Source organism: Neopelma chrysocephalum, unplaced genomic scaffold (genome assembly GCF_003984885.1).
Source record: "Neopelma chrysocephalum unplaced genomic scaffold, ASM398488v2 Primary Assembly neopelma1_82, whole genome shotgun sequence".
In the NCBI taxonomy this organism is placed as follows: domain Eukaryota; kingdom Metazoa; phylum Chordata; class Aves; order Passeriformes; family Pipridae; genus Neopelma; species Neopelma chrysocephalum.
Window position 1 is genome coordinate 4,497,741 of NW_020897744.1, and position 19,903 is coordinate 4,517,643.

General features: G+C 45.2%; 1 protein-coding gene across 6 annotated transcripts in view; it reads right to left on the bottom strand.

Annotated features, from left to right (window-relative positions):
• COL26A1 (collagen type XXVI alpha 1 chain) overlaps nt 1–19,903 on the bottom strand; it is a 181,679-nt gene that overhangs the window by 52,984 nt on the left and 108,792 nt on the right. For 3 of the 6 annotated variants that reach the window (XM_027690959.1, XM_027690960.1, XM_027690958.1), the window contains one exon: nt 3,127–3,225. The exons of 1 other annotated variant lie outside the window; for it this stretch is intronic. In XM_027690959.1, the coding sequence (XP_027546760.1) occupies nt 3,127–3,225 (99 nt within the window). The remainder of the gene's footprint in view (nt 1–3,126; nt 3,226–19,903) is intronic. 2 more of the 6 variants (XM_027690956.1, XM_027690955.1) reach the window with 1 other exon arrangement.

Consider the following 19,903-nt stretch of genomic DNA (forward strand, 5'->3'; position numbering starts at 1 on the left):
AAAGACAGGCCAGGAGAAGGGTTATTATGCCTGAAAGTTTGTCTGCTTTTTCCACATCAGTTGATCTAATAAAAAAGATTGATTCTCCCCACAAATCTGGCCTCACTTTAACAAATCATTTGATTTGACACAAAGGACTATATTCAGATAGTTCAAATTCCACTTCACTCCCTGAAACTAAAGTTTCTGATGGGCTGAAGCCTCACAAACAGCCAATAGCAAACACCAGCCAGAGACACCCACCTTGGGAAGGGCTGGAAGTGCCTGAGTGTGGCCAGAAGCATGTGCAGATCTCTCTGTGCCACAGTGCTTATGAGCCCACAAGGAACACCACAGTGTTACAGAAAACAGACAGCCCTTCCTGCCCCTTCTACAAATACAGCAGCAACTCACACTTCTGAAAGCCTTCCAGCAGTAAACATAACACTGGATTACCTGCCGGGGCAGTGGGCCAGATGCCTGGAGTGGCATTCCCAAAGTATTGGGATGCAGATCACCAAGGTGTAGAAAAAGCCCATAATCAAATACAAGCAATAAGTCTCTGCCTTCTTGCCCCACAATTCCAAAGAGTTTAGCCTATAGCCCAAAAATCAGCATATCATTTGGAAGCTAAATGATTAAGAGCAAACCATAGAAGGAAACCTTCAAACATCAGACCACTAGAGGAATCCCAGGCCAGACTGCCAATAAGGAGAATTCCTTGCACAGTCAAAAAACCCCCCTAAAACCAATCAACCTATAAATCATAGAATGACAGAATGGTTTAGGTTGGAAGGGAACTTAAAGAACATCCAGTTTCAGCCCCCCTGCCACAGGCAGGGACACCTTCCACTAGACCAGGTTGCATCCAAAATAGCCTTGGACACTTCCAGGGATGGGGCAGCCACAGCTTCTCTGGGCAACCTGTGCCAGGGCCTCACCACCCACTAGGTAAAGAATTTCTTCCTAACATCTAATCTAAACCTGCCCTCTGAGTTTAAAACCATTGCCCCTTGTCCTGTCACTATAAGTCCCTCTCATTGTGGAAGGCCACAATGAGGTCTCCTCAGAGTCATCTCTTCTCCAGGCTGAAAAACTCCAGCTCCTGTCCTCACAGGAGAGGTGCTCCATCCCTCTAATTATCTTAAACACCCATCATAACCATCATAAACACCCAGTTCTGTGCTCTAACCCCACTGTCACATTAGCAGAACAATAATAGCATCTGCTAGATTTTGCCTGCGTGAAACCTTAAAAGTGCATGAAAGGGCACAATGGAGGAAACCACATTTTAAAATAATTTAACATCTTGTCTCCTCAGAGGGCTGTGATGTGCAGGGGCAGGACTATTCGTGCTCTCTGTGGACACCAAACAGGGCAGATGTTGAAAAGGGCACAACCACCAAGGGAGAAACTGAAGCACAAAGGTGGAGGCAGACCAAGGAAACAAATCACCACTTTAAAAAGTCAATCCAGAACTAAGACTGGCTGTGGCAGGACCAATAATTAGCACTGGAGAAAATTTAAGATGTAATTCCTGCTGACACAATACTTTCCCAAGTGTCTCTGGACATGTCATCAGTTCCTCTGCACGGCACTTGCAACACAAGGGTCAGTGTGGTAAGAAATGCATTTGTGTGCCAGGACATGCCCAAGGAACAGAGAGGAGTAAGCAACAGCATCCCAAATCATGGCAGAGAATGAGGGTAGGAACAAGGACTGAAGGACCCTTCCCTCCCAGAAGGACTGGGACCGACTTCTCTATTCAGACATTCATTTTTTTTCCTGATACAATAAGAATGAAGAATTCCAAGGAAGCTGTTACACACTCCAAAAGCCCTCCCTAGTGAGCACTGGGAATAGGTGTTGGGCATCTTCAGCTTCAGGGTCCCACCCAAGGGATGCAGCACTGCAGATTTGAGGCAGATCCTGCCCAGGCTGCCCCCTCTGGTTCCTGCCCACTCCTCCAGCTCTGCCTGGGACCAATGGCCAATTCCACACTGGGCAGCCACGGATAATGAGGAATCAGTGGCATGTTCTGTGGCATCCATGGGCAGAGCACACAGAGAGGAACTGCAGCTAGAGCATGAAGCACATCCCCACAGAGGGTGGAGCAGAAAGACCAGGGCTTGTCCTAATCTGAGGCTTCACAGGAGCTTCTGGGCTATGGGACACTGATTTTTCTGCTAAGTGTGTGTTCAGCAAGGAGAGCAGAAAGGCAGAGCAGTGAGAGCTCTTCATGCTCCTGCACACCACTGCTTTCCCAACTAGCCCTTGGGAGTAACTCGTGTGCTCAGCGTTTGTGGGGCTTCAGAGCTGCCACAGTTCTCATCTTCCACAAAAGCTGCCCGTGGCCATCAGCTACAAAGACTCCCATGTGAATTCCTGCTTCTCATTGATTAACTGTCATTGGATATATATGGTTGAATTTAAAACCTTGGTTGGGCTTGGTGGCACATGCAGCAGAGAGCTTTCAAGCCACTTTTCTCCATGAATTTGGAGACATATAGTTTGTCCACCAGCAAGCAACAAATAAGTTTCATTCACTTTCAACCTTTAAAACAATTTTGGTTTTCTCAGGGGAGGCTGTTCAGAGACACCAACATGAGTGTCACAGACACACGATGAGGAGACCCCAGGCTGCTGGATGCCAGTGGCTGAGGAACCTCTCTGCTCATGGAGAGCCTGCAATCACACACAAGGTCACAGCCATGACCCTCTGAGCACTCACCTCATCCAGCCAACCCCGGGTCTGGCTCTTCTCAACACACCACCCCCAAAGGCTGATGAGGAGCATGAGCAGGTCAGGGAAAACTGGGGGGTGAGTTTTAATGACAAGGCAAGCACAACAGGCACCCTGGGACAGAGACAGGGTCTGTGGAGCCTGGTACCCCCCCTCTGACAGTGAACCAAGTGAAAACTAGGAAAGGACAAGCAGGATGACCCTTCCCAGGTGCTCACCAGGTACTGCCTGGGCAATTCCCCAAGGGGAACCGGCCATTCCCAACTCCCCTTTCCCTGCCCTCCAGGTACCTGAGGGAAAATGAGGCAAAGAGCAGGTAGAGACTCACAGACCCCCTCCCATAAGCTCTTCCCCACAAGCAAAGGGCATCCCTGGCTGCCACAGCCCCCCACCCAGGAGCGCACCCCACTTCACTCTCAGGCTCTGCCTTTCCAGGAAGTTCATGTTTGTTGCCCACTTACGGTCCTGGTTGGGAAAGGAACCGTGCTGGCGGCCAGGAGCACCTGCGGGGGGGAGACAAGGCAATTATCACTGGGAATGTGGTAAACCCTCTCCCTGCACACCGTTGGCTCAGCACAGAAAACATTTATTCAGCTTGAGGAGCAAAACTTGGTGAGGAATGAAAGCGCCTCCGTTCCCCCGCTCGGCTCGTTCGCGCTCCTGGCAGCATCTCCCCCATCCCATCCCCAGCAAGCCAGGCATGCACAGCACACACACAGCTCTCCCACGTGCTGAAACGAGCCTGTAAAACAGCCCCTGCCTCCACTGGAGATGATGCTTCCAAGAAATACAACCACAGACAAAGCAGAGATTAGCTCAGATGGTCAGAGCGCGGTGTTAATAACACCAGGGTTATGGGATTGATCCCTGCATGGGCCACTCACTCAAGAGCTGGACTTGAGGATCCTTGAGGGTCCCTTTGAACTCAGAATGTTCTGTGAAACCTACTGAGTGAAACAGGCTGCAGCTTCCACTCTGGTTGTGTGTAGAAGGGACTGGGATTGGTTCTGGGGTGGTTTTTTGGGATAACGGCAGTCACTGCCTCCTTTGCACACTGTGGGGAAAAAGTGGTCCCAGGCTCAAGGAGGGAGAGCAGCTGCTGTCTTTTTCTCTGAGCCACAGGAAGAGGAACCCAGCACCTCTCCAGCAGCTGGTGCATATGCTAAAAAACAAGTTTGTGACAACAGGAAGAGATGGAGTCAAGAAGGGGAGAAGGCCTTTAGCAGTGTGGGCACAGCAGCACCTCCTAATGCTTAGGATAACCAGTACACTTCAGAGGGGGTGTCTGCCCCCAGCTCTGCTTGTGAGCTGGGTTGGTTAACTTGTCTCTACAGATTTTTCTGTTTCCAAGTGTAAAACCAGAGATGACGACTCCAACTGCCTTTATAACCAGTCTGAGGTCTGTGAAGACCTAATTATTTAAGTCTGTGAACCACAAAGCACTTTCATCTGGAAAGCACAATACATGAGCAAATCAGTATCTGTGTTTTGTGAATAGAAGGGTAAAAAAGGAAGAAGAAAAAATGCTGAACAAGCTGAGAAAATAATTGTCTTAGTATGAAAAACTTCCCCCAGCACTGGAGGGTGATGATCACATTGAAGAGATGGATATTAGTCATGATCAGCACACATAAAACCATCTTGAAGATACTAACTACAAACAACTGTTACAAGATTTTACAAGGGCGTGTTTGTTGCACCAGTGTCTAGAAACATCATATGAAAAACAAACAAACAAGATCAGATAATTGCTTTGAATATGGTTTCTGTTAGTTTGGGGTCCTGGATGGGTTTGTGCACATGCCTGGGAAGCTGAGCAGCAGACTTGCTCATGGTCCTCCTACTCATCCTCACTGGGAGGAATGGGAAGTGCTGCTGCATTTACACCAGTGCAAATCTAGTCTGGATTCCCTTAACACCCTCAAAAACTCACTGAACACACATTTCTTTGAAAGAGTGATGCTTTAACATTCCTCCAGCTACTCTGTATCACCTTAAGCTTTAAAGCACACAAGCAGTGATAATGAGCTGAGGCCGGTCCCACAGTCACAGTGTGACATTCCCCCTAAAGCCATCCTTTGAGGGAAATAAATAGAGACCTGACTGCTGGTGTAACTCCCAGTAAATGTTTCCTCAATGTTAGGTAAGTATGGGACACGTGGATGAAGAGAAAACTGCCCTGAGTGAACACTAACACTATTTTATTCCCTGTTTCTTAAAGAAATTCTGCCTCAGAGGGACTTGCCCCCAAGCCCCTCACAGGATTGCCAGTGTGAGGAATCTTTTCATCTAATTTAATCCAAGATTTGGGATTCAAGTGATGCTTATTCAGCAAGGACATGGTAAATCAGATCAGGGACCCAAGGGGATGTTCCCATAAATTCCTACCATGGCTTTGCACAGATAAGCAACCACAGCATGTGCTGCACTGCTCCCACCACTTCTATTCCCAGCAGCCCAAGCAGTGGGAGCCAGGCAGTGGTGCTGGCTGCTGGGAAATCCCACAGGGAGAAGGTGATGGCCATGCTGCAGCCTTTCCTGCAGGTGTCCCCAGTGCCAGCTGGCTCCAAGCTGTGTCATGTTTCCTGCTGCATGGCCAGGACCAGCTTTGCTTCTGTCTCAGCAGCAGTTGCAACCTCCTAAACAAACTGCAGGAGCCACACTGGGGAGTCCTGGCCTCCCATGGAAATCTCTCTCCCAACACTCCTGACCTTGTCAGATGGGTTTCTAACTCTCCCACCTCTTCCTATAGGTCTGTCTGTATCAAGCCACGGTAATGTCCTGCTTCACAGGAAGGAAGTCAAAGCCCCTCTGCTCCTTGACTTTGCTACAACAGACACAGAATTGCAGGGGAGGATTGGGATGCAGCTCTAGCACCTTCCCCACCTCCCCTGGACAGCCAGCTGGGGGAACTCATCCTTTGCCTCTGAGAGGAGACAGAGCAAAGCTCAGTTATCCAGGTCAGACACCAGCCCAAAGAAAGCAGAAAGGCAAGTCTCAAAGAGCCTAAAATACTGGTTCCCTTGGACCAGAGCAGCTGCCCTCCATGGCAGAGAAGGGCACATCAGCTGCAAGAGGAGTGCAGAGAAACAAGAGTCAAGCCTCACATTTTAAAAACAAGTCCGGGTCCCAAAGCAATGTGTGACCAAAAATTAAAGCCAGGCCAAGTCCCCAAACAAGATGCTGGAGGCTACAAGGTCGCACAGTTTGTCTTGTGCAGCTGAAATGCTCAGGTGGGGCATTCCCCAGAGGCATCCCCTTGGCACTGGGACTGTCCCTGCAGCCAGAACCCAACGAGCTGTGTCAATGCAGCAGAGTGACTGTGATTGTGCCCTCTCAAAGAGGAGGGCTGACGTGGAAGAGAATTAATCCAGTTATTCAGTGCCTTACCAGGTTTGAGGACTTCACATAAGAGCAACCAAGGGCATCCTGCATGAGATTTTGGGAAGGGCTCACAGAAAATGGCAGGTCAATGAGATGCGCAACGAGTGTCTAAAGCCCTGCATCACCACAGAGACTCCACACTCCCTGCAAGCCATAACAAAAGCCTCAGAACCACATGGTTTTGCACTATTAACCAAAAACTGTAGTAGCCACCGTGCAATAAATTTTCTTCCATTATTCAACTATTAACAGCAACTACAAACCACCAAGTTCTGCTTCTACTTTGAGAAGCAAAGATTCCAGTTTAGTCCTTTCCAGCTAAAATTAGATAAATGTTTGATGCCTTTTGCAAGATCTGCAGAGTCAACATAAATACCAAAGATCAAATTCAGAGGGATCCTGTTACTGACTCAAGATCCATCTAGAGTTAAACAGCAGCCACAGTGTGCATAGGAAGCTTCTCCCTTTGCACAATGGTGTCAGGTCAAGATTAAAGAGATTAAAAACATGTTTACAAGGGTTTTTTTCTGTAATAGCAACAAAAAAAACCCCACTTAAATCTCAAGAATTGCAAAAGAAGGGCCAGTCAAAGGTAGAAATGTATTCCACAGCCCTGTGCAGGGAATCCATTTCTGGACAACTGCCTAAAACTCTGCATCCGCCTTATGCTGGCTCAACCCCCACTGCTCTTGGCAGGTGAGATAGAAAATTGGTTATAAAATGAGCTCTATATTTTATAAGTTTCATAAACATTTTTTGAAAAAAACTCGAATATGAGGTATTCTCAGAGATTCTGTGCCAGAGAGTAATGTGGTCTAACTTGGAAACAGAGTTACCACCTGTTCATGGCAACTGCTCTTTTAATCTTCATTTCTGTTTTATGAGCTGACCAACACTATTTTATTAGCTGACAATTAGTTTAGGTTGATTTAATTAAGTAAAATTGATTACAATCCCTCTTTCTTCCCGGGCAAACGTTCTGCAGGATTAGGGGTTTGAACAACTTGGACCCTGTATCAATAAAGCTGAATTCCAGATCTTTTTGTCAAAAACAATCACCATGACAATGCAGGTAAATATATGTCAGTGGACATAGAGATGGTCTGGGTGTTCTGAGAGAAAAAGAGATGTTCTAAGAAAGAAAGAGGGGTTCTAGGAGAAAAAGAGATGTTCTAAGAGAAAAAGAGGTGTTCTAGGAGGAAAAGAGATGTTCTTGGAGAAAAAGGCAGGCTCTGGCTGCCTGGGGAAAACCAGAGGTGACATTTCAACCAGTGCTTAAGTTTAACTGGTTTAAGTTGCCACTTTTGTTTTCTGCACCTCATGGATGGACACTCTGCCAGAGAGGAAAGAGAGAGCTGAAAATAACCCAATCTGAACATGCTAATTGATTATTTTTCAAGGAGATCTGTTCCTTAGACCCTGTGGCTGCAGAGACACTTGAGTCAGTAGAACAGAAAGGGCAGTGTGGGGTGGGAGGAACAGCAGGAACACGGAGAGGGTGATTTTAACTGCCCCTGGGAAGTGGTTCATTTAACTAATGCAAAGATGAAGACACCAGGTGCCTCCAAAATGGGTGTTGCACAGGAGGCAAGGAAGGCTTTTCTGTCAGTGTTTGCTCTCCTGTGAGCAAACACCCTCGTGCATCAGCATTTGGGCTAAAGTACCACATGGCTGCTAAACACTGGTCAATACAGGGAAAAAGGCAGCATAGGGTAGATATCTCAGCTTTAATATGTCTTTGGATTTGGTTTTGCCTGTTGTTGCAACTGGTTGGGGTTTTTTTTCCCCTTTAGTATTTTTTTTAAATGTTTTTAAAGCTACACCAAGGAAGATTTCCTACCTGGGTAAATGCCTCTAGCACCTACTCACCATCACACACACAGGTGCTTTAACTGTGGTAAGGTGTCAGCCAGGCTGGGAGGAGAGAGAATTCCTCAGACAGGTTGCACAGATGTTTCTGTTTGGCTCATTTGAAATATTCAAAGCAATAATTGACCAAAATCAACAGCCTTTTGAGCACCATCCCTCACCAAGCTGAGCCTGAGTGAAACACTCAAGGATGAACTTTCTCATGTCACAATTCTCGAGTCCCATCTTGCAACAAGGCAGGACCCAGTGGATAATTCTGTCTGCAGAGCTTTCAGTAGAGGTTGTGGCCACAACTCAGCCCTGGAGGGTTGATAAAAATGACTGTAACAGTAGTAGAGGTTCGGGTGCAGTTCAGTATAGACAATGTTGGAGTGAAATGGCTCTTCTGTAAGATAAATGTTGCCTTTGACACTTACTGAGCCTTGAAAAGTGAACCACCACCATTAGTTATAACTCCCTGGCAACAAAAGCCCTAATAATTCTGACTAATTGTCATGGAAAGTTACCCTGATTGCAAATTTGACAGTTATAAAAATCCAATTTTGGAATTCCAAGCAGGCCAGGAACATAATTAGGCTCCACATTTTAACACCCTCTTGATCAATGGTGGGGTAATGGAGACCCTTCCAAGGGCTTTGTTTTGAAATGAATGGCGCCATATTGATGAAACAACTTGGACACAAACCAGAAATTAAATTGAAAGTTTAAACAATGCAGCTGTATTTTATCATCCTGTATTGTCAGGCCTTAACGAAAATAGCTCCTAAACAGAGCCACATGTTTTGCCTGTTGCCCAAAAACTGAAGGTGAATTTTAAAACCCTTTCCTAAACTGCAGGATGCCAAGATTTTTCAGCTAGGAGTTATTATTAGGACACAACAGTATTTCATAGAAGTCTTGACAAGGGTTTTGTATGGTTCCTGTAAAAGCAACTTCATTTTTTAAATGGGAGATGGCTTAGATGAGAGACACTTCAAAAAAAATGGAACCTCTGCTATGTATTTCTTCTTGTGCCATGTCCACATGATAGAGGCAAAAATAAAATCACATTGCAATCATTGGAACAATCAATACAGGGAGTGTAAGCAGGATTTCCCCCTCATCCTGTGTATCATTAATGAGCATTGTCAGCTGCCTTCTAATCCCAGGACCTGGAGACAGATTTAGTGGGGGTCTGTCATGTGTTTTAGTGTCACAGAAAAAACTAGTGAGCTCTGAGAGTTATCTCTTGCCTCTGAGGATTAAGATATGATTAAAAAAAACACTTGTTGGTTACAACACTGAGAACAAGATCTTTGATTGTTGTAGCAAATTGGTCAAGATACAGGAGACAGAAAATGTATAATGAAACTTAGTCTTTTTAATATCTAAGGATGGATTTGCACAGCTGGAAACTTAGGGGGAAACTCGGGGTTTTGGCTTGTAATCTGTTCAAATAGCCTAGAGGATTTTAGGGAGTGTAACTCACACAAATTAAATGGGATTCTACCACATTTATTTATTTGAGTATAGTATTTAAGATGGCAAGACTCAGTTCCACGTTGAGTAAAAATCTGCTGAAAACCAAATATCATGTTAAGTTCTACCAGCCTTTCCCATAAAAGCCGAAGTGTTCAATCTCAGGTTTGAATACCCATAATCCCAGAAACAAGACATTAAAAAAGCTCCAGGATCGTAACCCTGCAGCAGAATAGGTTCAATGGCTCAACCCTCCCATGTGCTACAAGGATGAGGTATTTTAATTGGATCTATCAGGAAGTTTGCAGAGGGGTGCACTCAACTTTCATCTCAGTGCCCCGGACGGAGGAAGGGAGATGAGACACGAAGAGATAAAACAGCTGAGAACAAAGTGGTGCCTCCAGCCTCCCTCACGCTGGATAAACACGTCTGTCAGAGCCTGAGGTCAGGCTGAGACCTCTGACAGCAGTGCTGGGTAAGGCTGAGGAGCTTTTATCTTCCTCAGGCTTTCCAACAGCACACGGAACAACTTCACTGCAGCGCCTCCTGGAGTTTCCCCCATCGCCCGTCTCACAAACCAGCCCTGCTGGAAGAGCTGAGAGCTGGACATTGGATGACAGCACTGAAAAGAAGCATCACAGGAGGGCTGTGGGCAGGCTCAGGTCCTGAGATAACAGCAGGGATCACAGCAATCCCTGTGCCCACCCCAGCACACCAGGCTTCAGGCAGAACTACCCAGGTACCAGGATTTAAGGGAATTGCTCTTCAAGGAATGGTGCAAACACACAGACACAGCACCCATTCCGAGCTCACTCAGCATCACTAACACCATGTGGTGACACTGCAACATCTGGTGGATTTGCCAGGCATGCAAATCAGGCAGGGATGCTCAGCCCTCTGGAGACATCCCTCTTTCTCCCTCTTCCTACTCCACCAGGGGAGCCTGGATGACTGGAATAGATGAGTGCTGGATGCACAGGTAGAGAGATGAACTTGAGTGAGATGAACACCTTTCTTCATGTTTTAGATCACTGTCTAATAAACAAGGATGTGGTACATCCTTTCCTTGCCTACATTAAAGATATTAAGGATATTACAGAGGCTGACAGACTCACAATTTTATCAGAGGTCACACAAGCTCCTTGGGCAGACCAGAAGAAATGATATTTTTACTCAGCTTTTTACCCAGTATTTTACTGCACTCCAAATTCTCATGTCATTAAATGCTACCTAAATATCAGGATAAGTAGATGATTTTTAATGAGGTTGCTACTCCCATTCACCTGCCACTGTTCAATATCTCATGAGCATTTTATCTCTCTTAGCAGACTAACAAGGCTGTAAAAGAAGCAAGATAAACACCAGCTGAATAATTTAAATGGTGTAGCCTAGTAGGTGAATATGGACTTTAAAAGAGCACCCAACATCCAGCCTGGGGCTTCTCTGAAGTGGCTAAAAGAAGGGCTCAGAAGAGGAAGCACCTACCTGTACTGGTGTGTGCTGTGGCAAGTTTTCTCTACAGTCCTTTCATGGCTAATGAACATCCAACAATGCTTGATAAAAACAGTGTCTGCTACTGATCAAGTACTGGTTGCTTTGTATCACACTTGAATCTAACAGGAAGAAATGTCCAAGAAGATGTATTGTCTAAGTTCAATGTTTTATCAAAACCAGATGAGCACACACAGCCCGAGGGCCTGGGCCAAAGCCAAAACATACAAGCAGGAAAATGCAAACGGGTAAAATGTGACACTTGAATAAAAAAAGAGGTGGTTACCTTTGTGCCAAAAACAAAGGCATTCTGACCATGATGGTACAGTGTATCTGGAACACCTCTGCCTCCCCAAACAGAGCACTGTAGTTGCTACAAAGCCTCTTTTCATCAGGCTCTGCTGAGTGGAACTCCCAGCTCAGCCCACCTCTGGATGATGCACTCCAGTGCCTTTTCTGATACACGGTCATTTACACAGATCCTGTGTACATGTGCACACACCCTTGTGTCTGTGCCCAGAAGAAAACACTTCCATCACAGCTACTTTTACACTCTTTACTACTACTGTGAAGCTTTCTGAATGATTTCCTTCATGGTATGGTCTTGGCCTTCAGTGAAGAACCTTGCCCAGTGTTCTCCTCACAGACACGGCGTTACGGTGGAGAATAAGCAAGACAGAAGTGCCAGTGGTTTAGCCCAGAGTTTCCAACCATATCCCTCCACCTACCCCTTGCTCCACTCTCTGTTTCAGACTAACCCTCTTTGGATTTCACTGGAGCCAGCTTCAGAGCCATGGAGATGTGGAGGTGTGTGTTTAAGCTGGAATGGACGTGTCTTTTCTGATGTAAAGCCCCAGTTTCTTCTACAGTTTCACTGGCTCCCACTGCTAAGGACAAGAGTTCAGTGGTGCTCACTGAGCCCAGGATTAACTCCCAGGACAGCCAACACAAAGTACCAGTTGGCTTGTGGACTTCACATACCTGCCACGTGCACTTAAGCAAAGATCCTAAACTCCCCGTGACAAGAACACGAGGGGAATATAAGGCACTAAACCATCATCAAGCTACGCTTGCACATTTTTCATGTGCTAAATCGTTGTTTTCAATTTACTTCTAGCAAGGAAAACATACATTGAGTGAGTTTGTCACATTCCTGGTAAAGCACAATCCACCACTGCCCATTTAAAGAGCTGCAGGGCAACAGGAAATGTCTCAAATGCCCCCAAATTCCTCACTCCCTGACCCCCAACACCACCCGATCGTATCTCTCTAGCCCTGCGTAGCCCAGTCACCTTTTACACCATGAAAATTAGTAGCAGAAGCAGCATGTTGGCCATTTTAAGTTGTTTTGTCCAGCCAAGGTTAAAGAGTCCATGGAAAAGGCACTGCCCCATCCACTGCCAGAGATGCAAAGGCCACAGTTCCCTCACTAACATGCCCCTCCTCTCCCATTGCTGAAAAGTAACATAACTGTTGGAAAGAACTGCAAAATAGTTTTTAAGGTTCATTAAAATATTTCAAAAAGTCACTTTGATTTAAAAACCCACCTTAATAAAGCCATATTTATAGTTTCTTTCCACAGTCTTCATCCATTTATACAGCTGCAGTTCCTCTCAAAGACAGTTCAAAGAAATGCTGCTCCAGGCACCCAGTCAGAGCCTAAAAATCCACTGCTGAGTTGCCCAAGATTTTACTAATAAAATTTGTCTTCAGTGATATAAATTGAAAAGTCAAAACAGAAACCTGCTCACAATCTACTGCAGCAGGTTTTTCAATCTGCGGCTCAATTCCATGAAAAAAAGGTGTTCCACATGACCTCCAACTGCTGGAGGGAGATAAGGAAAGAAACACTGCAAGTAGGTGTTGAAACTTCTTAGAAATCTGACTGTCCCTTGGGGTATTTTCATCTGCTCAGAGAAACAGGCACTTCATTTCTGAGCTGGAGATCAGAGTAGGTACTCGATGACTTCTAGATCAGGTCACCCTGCAGTCATCTCCTTTCATGGCCTCTTACATTCTCCAGGGTAAAGCTTCCACACAAGTCCTCTTTTCCCAGTGAAAAGAGATTTCAATTCCTTATCCCTGAAGCACAAGATACCCCAAGGAGAGGCACCAACTGCAAGAGCACAACATACCAAGAGCTGTTCTCATGATGCTGCTCCCCAGCAGCGAGATCCAAGTCAGCAGCAGGTGAAAAAGGACAAATAAATGTTCTACCAGTGCTTGGGTACAGCCTCCCTACTCACCCAGTAAGCCTACAGGTCAGAATCCAAGCCTAGAAAGACTGGACAAAGTTGGAATTGCTGAACTCAGCTAACAACCAAAAGCAACATGAGTTTTATGCTCCGAGAGAACTGTGCAACGTTAAAATCAGGATCGTATCAAAAGGTGCACAGGAAAGCTAAAAGAAAACATTTGTTTTCCTACATTACTGCCCTTGAGCCAGAGCAGAGTCAAAGGCTTTGCAAGCTGGTTTTGGCAGGAAAAAGAAATGGATTGCACAGAAGCTGGGGAAGCAATCAGGCAGAGCACAACCCCACTAAAACCAGCTCTCCAGAACCCAGGACTGCCTTGAAACATGCAGGTCCCCTCCAGCCCCAGCCAGAGCCTGGAACAGCAGCACCAGCTCTCATCACATCACAAATCCCTCATTCCACATTGTAGCCCACTCTTCCAGGCTTTTGGGACAGTAGCTGCCGTGCCATCAGTGAAGGTGGCCCCCGGTGCCAGGGACAAGGACATCTGGGAGGAGTCACCCAACAAAGCACAGTAAAAATAATCAGGCCTCGAGGGAGATCCTCAGCTGATCTCAGAAACACCTGCTGGGCAGCCCTGCTACAGAGAGAACAAATCAGGCTGGGAAACAACAGTTTTCAGCTGTAATTTTTTCTTACATAAGACACATCTCACCAAATCCATCAGTGCAGCACTTCTTCAGGGTCTCCATTATTCCCATGCAAAAAAAAAAGGAATGTTAAGGACTGCAGAAGCTGCCACCTGGCAGGTCCTGCTGTGGCTGTTTGTTCAATGTTCATAGAGAGCCCTGCTCTGAGTGGTGCCTTAGTGCTCCTGAAGCACTGCTGTTAAATAAGAGACCACTATTTCACTTGCAAATTCAATTAGTGCACAAACAAGGTTGGGGTTATGTTTACTTTTTAAAAAATAAACCCACGAAAACTTATTGAAAGGCCAACAGATAACAAATAGGACAAGAGTCAAGCATGTTATATCAGTGAATGGGGACAACCAAATCATTCTGAGTTTGCACTGTAAGATGTTGAGTGAGAAATGCTGGACCTGGACTGTGCAGCAACTGCCTGTAAGACCAGCAAGGCTAATGAGAACAGCAGCACAGGGATATCTTCAACAGCCAGACTCTACATCCTAAAATTCTTTAATTTCAGTTACTATGGAATTCCAGTGCTTCACTGATAACATCTAGAAGACAAATTGTTACCACAGCACAATCTCCAAGGAAGCAAATTTCAAAATGGAAATGACCTCTGAAATATTTGCCTCTGTCACTTTTGCCAAGAAACTTGGGGCAGTTTCATCTTTCATCATTGCTGGTTCTCAGCTTTTCACAAATAGCAAATGTTAGGTTGTTGTTATTAGTAGCAGCATTTTAAATTGGTGCCCAAGAATCTGTTTGCCCTTTGGTATTGAAGGAATTTGAAAAGAAAAAGAATATTAAAACCTAGAAACAAATAAAAAATAAAATAAAATAAATTGGAAATTAGGCTTGGCTAGTGTGCCTGGATTCAATCTATAGCTCCTCAAAAATCACACGCCAGTGGAAGATTAACTCAAAATCATGGGATGGGAATGCATATGGAATTCTCATTCTGCTTACAGGAGGGTAAATGACATATGGTTAATCCCTGAAGGTTGGTTGATATTTTGGTTATTCACTGGCTGAAATACCTGCCCAGCCACCATTCTATGTTTGGATGGGACAGATTTCTCCACTTACATCAGCCTTTGAGTAACTCAGTGTGTGCTCAGTTCTCCCTCACAGCACATGTAGGAGAATCCCTTACCTCAATGCCAGCGCTGTCTGTACTTTTCCAAAGAGAAGGAACCCTTCCCACTACACCCCCTGAACAAAAAACTTTACTGGCAGGGTTACAGTTCCCTGGGGACACAACAGTTGCTTTCTTATTTCACCCTTGAGGCATCTAACACCAGATGTCCATGGAATATATTTCATTCTATAGTGGGCTACTCATTTCCCTCATCATTTTCCAATTAACGAGTGATTACGATTAGCACTGGCCGGGACATGGGATGTTGTGAACACACTGGGAAAAATTTCAGAAGGAAAGCTGTACCATAAAGTCACACATCACACAAGACCACTGACCTGAACATTAAACCCAATCATTATTCAGAGCATTTTTGTGATGACCTTCCCCCACACAATCCGAGACAACTCCACATTCAGACAAATCATGAAATGCTCCCAAGCCATGATCACTTTGCTCACAAAACTTAACATACTCCTCCCCCAGATGACTTGGCCCTGCCTGTACTAATCCAGCTGTTTTGTTTTGTGAATTGGAGTCTAAATGCACAGGCAAGAGAACCACATGAGCTTGGATTCACTGGTGCACAAGGGGATTTTCTCTAATAATCCCAGTCGTCATTACGGGAGCTGGATGTGTGAACGATGAGACTCTAATATCCTCCAGGGAGAGCTGAGTCTCAAATTCAACAGGCCATTCAGGGGGCTCCATCTGTGGATCTTCTAAATGTGATTAACTATCTTAACTAGAGGAAACTGCTTTTTCTTTCTTCCCTTTTAATGAATAGCTCCGAGTTCAGAATAAAGGGGAGAGACAAAGTGCCTGAAAACAGTCAACGATGCATCAAAAGGATCTGGGAACTTCATCTTGAGTTTCACCAAAATCCTTGCAACCTCCATGTCTAGCAATAAATTTTATACCCTTTTAACCTGAAAGGCTAAGAGGAAAAGGTCACACCTCACAGAACTGAGGATCCCTGGTCTGGACAAAACCACACAAAAGGCCAGTGAATATTTTGACATGTTAAAGTGGAACCACATCAATTTACAGCAGGCAAAATCCACCCCCTTTTACCATCAGCTCAACAGACAAGTCTCTCCTTGTGAGCATATAAAGTTTTGTATTAACAGAGTTAATGATGTCATGGCCAGTAACTCTTCCCTCCTGGCTCTCAGTTATTTCCCCATGTTTTTCACAGGACATAAATTCCAAGCTCTGATAACCAGCAATGGTAACTGTATGGTGTTTCCCCTGTTCTTTCCCCTTCTCACTTTATTCTCTTCCCATAATCAGATTTAGTTATATGAAAAAATTCTATTGATTGTGACTATTTGCAAAATGCCCATCAGTCAAATCCTTGCAGAGGTTAAATACTGTAAGTTGTCAATGCCTACAGCCCTGTTTGCCTTGGGACACTCCTGCATGTGCAGTTCCTGTCTCACAGCTTTGTCCACGGCCTTTTGAGACATTCAAGGCTGACAAATTACAGCAGAAAGTTCACAGCAAGACGCGCTGATAGAAAGATTGTGAAAGATCAAGCAGAAAACCTGCTTTCAACATTTTTTAGCTGGTGTTGAAGGACGAATCTCAGTATCAAGTAGAGAAGGAGAGGCGACCAACAGCTCAACTTCTCAAAAAAGTCACCAGTTATGTCACTCTGGCTCAGTTCTCAGTAAAACATCCAGCTCAAAGGAGTAAGTCGCTTGAATTTCTCTCTCTCATGGCTTACATTAATTAAGTACTACTTAATGCAATATGAAGTTTTCGTCATTGTATTCTGAAGAAAGTCAAGCAGCAGTGAAACTGTTCTCATGGCAGAGTTCCTTGGCTGCACTACACCTCCTACACATGTCATCGTGCACATTTAACATATGGGTCATTCTGTCTGCGTAAATCGGGACTAACTTCCCCCAAGTCAGCAGAATTCTGCTGCCATGCAGTCAGTGTGAGATGAGAAATGGGGCTGTGCCTTCAGCCCCCAGCTCTGCACCTGGAACACTGGCCTACACAACAGAGGAGGCACCTTTTGAGAAGGGAAGAGATGGGAAGGAAAAGCAATGTAAAATCATGCAGAAGAGTTTGCGTTTCTTGGGTTTGAACTCGTTGCCTACTTGCCACAGAAATTACTTGCAGGAAGATTGTGATGAGCTGCAGTTGGAGAGGGTTTTTCTCTTACACTTTGACCTTATGAAGGTGAAAAGGATTCAGAGCAATGGTGTGGCCTCTGCCAGCCCCACCAGCATCTGCTATCAACGCCGTATTCCCTTCCTGTGCTTCCCTCCTTTTTCTAGCTAAAGAGTCCACAGCACGTAGCATTAAATTCCTGCTACAGGAAGGAGAAGTTAATGCTGAATCTGGAGAAGCCAGGGAAGTATCAAGAGATTTCCAACAGCTGACGGCTGCTCTGGAGGAGAATCCAGCTGCTCCTTTCCATGCAGTGACCTGTTAAAGTTGGAACAGCAAATTTCCAAACCAATCTGTAGCCATGCCTGGAACAATGAAGCGTAAATAAATTAAGTTCTTATCTCGGAAAAGCTTATGAGTGTCTCACTCCGTATGAAAGCTTTTCAGGAAATGGGGAAGAGGGAGAAAACCTTCCAAAATCTCTGCACTAAAATAGTTTATACTTCTCACAGCCAGAGAAAGGGAAAAAGAGAATAGCAACCTTTTGTGGGACAGAACAAGCAATGCTGCCTATAGGGGAGCAGGAAAAGTTGTAGATTCTGGCATTCACCCTCCATTGAAGGCAGCAGGAATTCGACCGCACACATGGACAGCTGTGACTGGCACAGCCTTTCTGTTCCATTCCCCCCCACAAAAATCCACTGAAGAGCAACTAGTTCTGCTGATAACAGCACACAGCCAGCAGGAATGGCCCCAAAATGACATAGGCACAAAGTAATGCCACTTCCAACCCCAGAAACTTATATTCCCACCAGTTGAGGGACGAGACAGGCAGGCAGATAGACAGGGCAGGGAGGTGACCAGCAGTGCACTGGCTCCAGCAGAGCTGTACTTCCTTAAAGTGCAGTTATTTGCCCCATCCTTTGGAAGGACACAACTTCCAAATGAGTGGTGACACCTGGAACACCTTTCACATGATTCCACACTTTCTGTGGACACTGACTGGTAGCAGCTCTGATGCTTTGCTGCAAGGGTTATGGAAAGGGAACATTAAAGAAGACTCACAGTGACATCAGGCAGCTCTACTTGTTAGGCAAAGAGCTTAAAATAACAAACACTTGAATGAAAACCTTTAAGGGCTACTGAAAACTGCCTACAGTCACTGGAAAGCGATCCTCTTGCAGACCAGAGCTAACCCAAGTCCAGCCTGCTGCTGTTACCTGGGGATAGACCAGAGTGCAGGAGTGTGCAGACAAAGAGCAGTTATGACATGAAACAAATGTCTCCTGAATTCAGTCATTTCCCACCGGGAGTAAAAGTTAATCACAAATCCTAAAGACCAGGCAACTGCATTTAAAAGTAATGATGCAAACCATTCTTGAAAAATAAAAACTAGATCATTGCCTGTCCTTAGAGTTTGATATTAAGACCATTATTTCAGTTTGACCTCTGTGTCACCTAAGATAGAAAAAACAATCCTCACTATCATAAAACAATACCGAGAGACACTTGTACATTTATCTTCCAGTTTTATGAAAATATTTCTCCCAAAAACTCTGTTAAATATCTAGTGCTTTCTTGACTATGCAGAGGTTCTCAGCAAAAAGAAAGACCAAAACTTGCAATCCAAAATTCCTAATTCTGGACTAAGTTTTCAGATGAAAATTACTAAGACTTTTGTCAGGGGAAAAAACAAAGGCAATTTAGTAACTTTTTAATTTAGACTAAATGTCAGCTCTCTCCCTTAAAAACGTCAAAGGCAAATGTTCAAACATCCTCCCAAACACTAATTTTATTAAGACTGTCAGCAATTCTCAGTATCTCAATCTAAGACAGTGAGTCAGGCAGCAAATCAATCCAATTGCCAAATCTCCAGAGGGAAAGAAACAACAGAGGAAGCAAGCCAAAGAGATTGCTGATAATGGATATTTAGTCTTTATGTGGGACAAATACTTTGCTACTTCCTCACACTCCTTTTGCTCTGTTACACTGGGGGCACTCAGTGTGTTGGGGTTTAAATGCCTAAATATAGCCATGGAGATTAGGCTGGATTTTTGCATGGGAAGAATTCCTGACTTCCACTTCCCTGGTGGATTCGCAGCTGGCTTTCAGGACGTCTCACCAAGTTTGGGGTCTGCGATTTTCCAGGGTGGAACAAGTGACAGTGTGTGGTGAGCAAATCCACAAGCTGGGCCTCGGGAGCTCTGTTCTCCTGCAGCCCATCAAACAGAAGCACAGCTCGCTGACCACACCTGCAGGTCCCCATCATGGCAAAGAGCCATTCCACACACAGCAAAGGCAGCGATTTCTGGACAGGGTGACAGCTGAGACCACAGGAGTCACTTGTTGAACAAGCTTCTGGAACAATTTTGTTGTGGAAACTGGTTTACCCCTTTGCTTTTGTTGGTAAAAAGGGAACCAGGCAATGGGATGGATGTCCTGGACAAAGAGAACATGCCCAGCACCCCAGGGCCTTTGGAGCCATCCCTGACAGTTTGGATTTTGCCATCTTGGTAGGATATGATGGCATATCCTGACACATCCTGTTCCCCATGGACAGACCTATTTCCTCTGAAGCACCACTGTCTGCTACACAGCAGTCCCTGCCTACACTGAAGTGGAGGATTTACCTGCCCTAATTTAGGCACCTGAAAGGAAGACAATGAAGCTCAAGCTGGTCCCCATGGTCTCTCTTCATGCTCAAAGGCAAAGAGTGAGTCACATCAGTCTGTCTGGAGGAACCTTTTTGTGCACTGACTGTGTGAGGAGCTTTCAGCTTTCCACCCAGGTTGCTCACAGCCACGTATGTTAACTTCTCCTTTTTATGTTC